The sequence below is a fragment of the Suillus fuscotomentosus genome (genome assembly GCF_016647785.1).
Source record: "Suillus fuscotomentosus strain FC203 chromosome Unknown F5891scaffold_125, whole genome shotgun sequence".
In the NCBI taxonomy this organism is placed as follows: Eukaryota; Fungi; Basidiomycota; class Agaricomycetes; order Boletales; family Suillaceae; genus Suillus; species Suillus fuscotomentosus.
This window is the reverse complement of record NW_024539637.1, coordinates 48,539-52,685: the sequence shown is the minus strand read 5'-3', so window position 1 is coordinate 52,685 and position 4,147 is coordinate 48,539. Positions and strand designations below refer to the sequence as shown.

Below are 4,147 nucleotides of genomic sequence, written 5' to 3'. Positions count from 1 at the left end.
GGTAAGTAAAGTTGGGTTCCAGTAAGGTGAGTGCTAGGTAAGGTGTCTAATGGTATGTACTGCTGGCACTTAAGTATGGCACCTAAGTGCTGTCATACGGAGCCGAAGCACTTCTGAGTAAGGTATGTAAAGATATCTATAAGTAAGGGTCCATGATAAAAATAAAGGTGGAACAATATACAAATGAGAGAGATGGAAATATACGCACTAGAGAACTTGTTGGACAGTGGATGGATGTGTCTGGATGGCTGGCACTATAGGGTGCTCAAGCACGGGAAAGCTGCGCCTCATATAGGGATAGCTGCGGACAGCACACAGAGTGGTGCTGCAAGTTCGTGCAATGAACTCCCTAGTGAAAGGTGCCATATCACACCATGAGAGGCATGAGTCTCTACACTGGGATGCCATGTACAGAATGAGAACAAAGTGAGTGTACTGTTCGAAGGAGAGTGGGGCAAAGGCATCAGTAGGGACATTGTTTCAGAATAGTTTATTGAAGGTGGCACAAAAAACTGCGCTGCCTTTGGAACCATAGCTGCCAGTGCTGATCATTAGCATGATAATACAACATAGTATCAGTGTCTCACTATCCAGGTCGTGCCTTGTTGAAAATTGGGCGTCCAACTCCAAAATTTTTCAAGTGAGCAAAGCAAGAAAGCCTAGTATTAAGTTCAACTCCATAGCCCTGTTCAAGGAGATCTTGAAGAAGAGTCTGGTAAACGAGACACTGCTCCTTCGCTTCTTCATCTGAGATGAGCTGTTCGAGCTTGGGTTTGAACAGCCTTGTGAATTGATGGATGGCGGTGAAATCAATGGTAGTTAACCAGTGGTTGTCCAATGCATCTTGACATGTTGTTCATGTTTGACCTTGTTCTTGATTGCAATACAGAGCTCCACTTCGAGCTTGAGAGTCTCTCAGGTGAACTTGCCACCTGGTAGTGTTGGAATGCCTTTAACTTCACAAGAACCATTCCTGAAGGACACAGAGGCATAGGATTATTGCACACATCGCTTGGACAGATAGTTGGGTAGTCCTCAACAGCAAGAGGAATTGAAACCTAATCATTGGGTGAGATAAATGAAAGCATATGAAATATTCATACCAGTGGAGGCACAGTGGCCTATTTCTTTTGAGGTGGGCATTTTTCAACCTCCTTATCTGAGTCTACGACCATCTTCCACTTTCTTGGTCAAGGAGCCTTTTTCTTCAGAGGTGGGCATTCAACATCTTTGTCTGACTCTATGACCATCTTCTGCTTCCCCAATTGAGAGGCCTTTTTCTTCAGAGGTGGGTAAACTTCTTTGTCGGAGTCAGCAGATATCTTGTTTGCTAGTTTAACAAGGTGAGGAGGAACATTAAATAGCTTGTATGCTGTATTTGCTCGCTGGTCAATGTTGTCCTCGTCCTTGCCCACAGACTGGTGGTCAATGTGCTCATCTTGATCTTCATGCTGGGTCTCCAGGTCCAGGTTATTATGCTGGCCCTCATCCTTATCTTGGGCCTCGTCCTGCTCTCCATCCTCGTCTTTGGCCTGGTCTTCATTCTCACCTTCAGCCCAGTCTAGGTCCTGATCTTTGTCTTCATCTGGGTCCTGGTCTTCATCTGGGTGCCAGTCTTCATCTGTGTCTTGATCTTCATACTCATCCTGATCTTCATCTTCATCATCGTCCAGTTCTTCACTCTCCTCATCATCTGAGTATCCCCACACCTAGTGATGTATTAAAGTAGAACAATAAATATAAATAACATATTGCTTACCTTGTTCCCTTGACCGATGAAGGTGAGACAATTCAGATGGTGAGTTTGAACAATGTTGGGTCTTGCAGAACCTAGCTGCTATTTGACCCTAAAGGGTTTCTGGACCAGGCTTAAGGCTCAGAGGAGAGGAAATATCATGAAAACTTGCTGATCTCTCAGACTCATACTGGTAACTGGTGAAAAGATAACTTGCTTATGTAAGCTACAAAAGTGCCAACATAAGGTAAGGTAAAAACAGTCTCTACCAGCCCAGCCAGAAATGAATCCCTACACCGAGCCAATGTCTGTGGTCATTGACATGGTTGTGCAGGAACTGTTGGATCCAGTCTCATACAGGCCACACGTTTCTGAACTTGTGCAAAAAAGGGTGCTTTTCTGTACCTATATGATGGGTGAGTCTAAGGCTCTGTCAATTCTTAATACACGCTCACCTTCATGACTACAAGAGCAATCTCATTTTCATCCTGCCCACAATAGGTCTTGTTGAGGTCCAGATACTGCCGGCAGCATTGTCTTGTAGCAGCCTTGAGTTGGAGTGTTAGTTAGGCTCATTTGAATTTTTCAAGTGCATATATTCACCATTAGAGCATTATACTGCCACTTATCGTCACCTAGGCCCATCGCCTCCTGGACTTGGTATCCATTACGCTTACCAGCAGCTCTAGGCGGCTTTGGGATAAGTCTTTTTGGCTTGGGATTTGAATCCATCCCAGCACATTGTAGAAACAACAATACAGCGAAGCGCTGTAGAAACAACAATACTGTGAGGAACAAATGAAGCTCCTGACTGTATCTATAAATGTTTGTAAGGCCGCGCATTGCCTAGTCTGCTATGCTTGAGATGACAAGCGTGTTCGACCCTTTCGGGGAAGCGAGTGCAGCGAGGATCTAGAAGTATGTGCTGAAGCGGAGCGTGAGAAGGCGCGGGAATGCGCGTGCGTGCTGCGCGAAGTGCGGAAAAGTGCACGTATGTATGCGGAAATGAGAAAGAGTAAGCTTAAGTGATGATATGATGTAAGACAAGAGAAGAGAGATGCAAAGTATAGACCAATAGATTTCAACTATGTTCTACTAAGTAGTAAGTGGGTAGTTACTTGTAAGTGAGTGCCAAAGTGAAGTTCAAGTAAAGTAAAAAAATGAGGAGTAGTATGTACTGCTGGTGCTTATATAGCGCACCTAAGCGCTGTAATGTGGAGCCGAAGCGCTACTGAGTAGGTATGTAGAGATATATATAAGTAAGGGTCCATGATAAAAATAAGGTGGAACAATATACAAATGAGAGAAACAGAAATATACGCACTAGAGAACTTGGAGGACAGTGGATGGATGCATCTGGATGGCTGGCACTATAGGGCGCTCAAGCACGGGAACGCACACGTGCATATACATCACAAAGCGCGGGAATGGTGCGCGCATGGCGCGTGTTGCGTGGGAAAGCTGCACCTCATATAGGGATAGCTGTGGGTAGCACACAGAGTGATACTACAAGTTTGTGCCGTGAACTTCCTAGTGAAAGGTGCCATATCGCACCATGAGAGGCATGAGTCTCTACATCTCCCAGGGACTTTAAATTCTGAGTGTCCCCACTCAGCGCGCGTGTGGTGAGGATGTCGAGTGATAGTATGCACGTGTGATGCATGTACAATGCTTGGGTTGTTGGGTGATGAATGCACGAGTGCAGGAATTATTGCACGATGTGCGAAGCGCAGGAAGGCACAGGTGCGTGTGAGGTGCGAAGGTGTGGGAATGCGCGTGCATGCACAAGGCACGACAATGCGCATAGCATGGTGAATTGTGAGGGTGACTCTGGTGTGAATAGTGCGCCATGGGTGTGGGGCGATGATGCAAGGCTGATATGGATGTGGAGCATGAAGCGTGAGTGAGACGTGCATGTACAGTGTGAAGCGCGGTGTAGAGACTCATGCCTCTCATGGCGTGATATGGCAGTTTCCACTAAGGGAGTATACAGCACCAACTCGCAGCACCACTCTGTGTACTGTCCACAGCAATTCCTATATGAGGCGCAGCTTTCCCGCGCAACGCGCGCCATGCGCGCACCATTCCCACGCTTCGCGATGTATACGCGTGCGCGCGTTCCCGCGCTTGCGTGCCCTATAGCGCCAGCCATCCAGAAGCATCCATCCACTGTCCACCAAGCCCTCTAGTGCGTATATTTCCATTTCTTTTATTAGCATATCATTCCACCTTTATTTTTATCATGAATTCTCACTTATATATATCTTTACATACCTACTCGGTAGCGCTTCGGCTCCGCATGACCGCGCTTAGGCGCGCTAAATAAGCGCCAGCAGTACATACTATTACTTACTTACCTTTCACAACTTACTTTACCTCCCATTTACCTATTACTACTTACTTACTACTTAG

At 46.1% G+C, this 4,147-nt stretch overlaps 1 protein-coding gene across 1 annotated transcript; it reads right to left on the bottom strand.

Moving 5' to 3' along the window:
* Positions 1 to 1,190: 1,190 nt before the first annotated feature.
* Positions 1,191 to 2,196, bottom strand: F5891DRAFT_986626 (uncharacterized protein; the record flags this gene model as incomplete). The annotated part of the gene is made up of 2 exons (XM_041377800.1): positions 1,191 to 1,709; positions 2,191 to 2,196. 2 exons carry the CDS (start codon positions 2,194 to 2,196, stop codon positions 1,191 to 1,193), a joined length of 525 nt encoding a protein of 174 aa, XP_041218170.1.
* Positions 2,197 to 4,147: the final 1,951 nt, after the last annotated feature.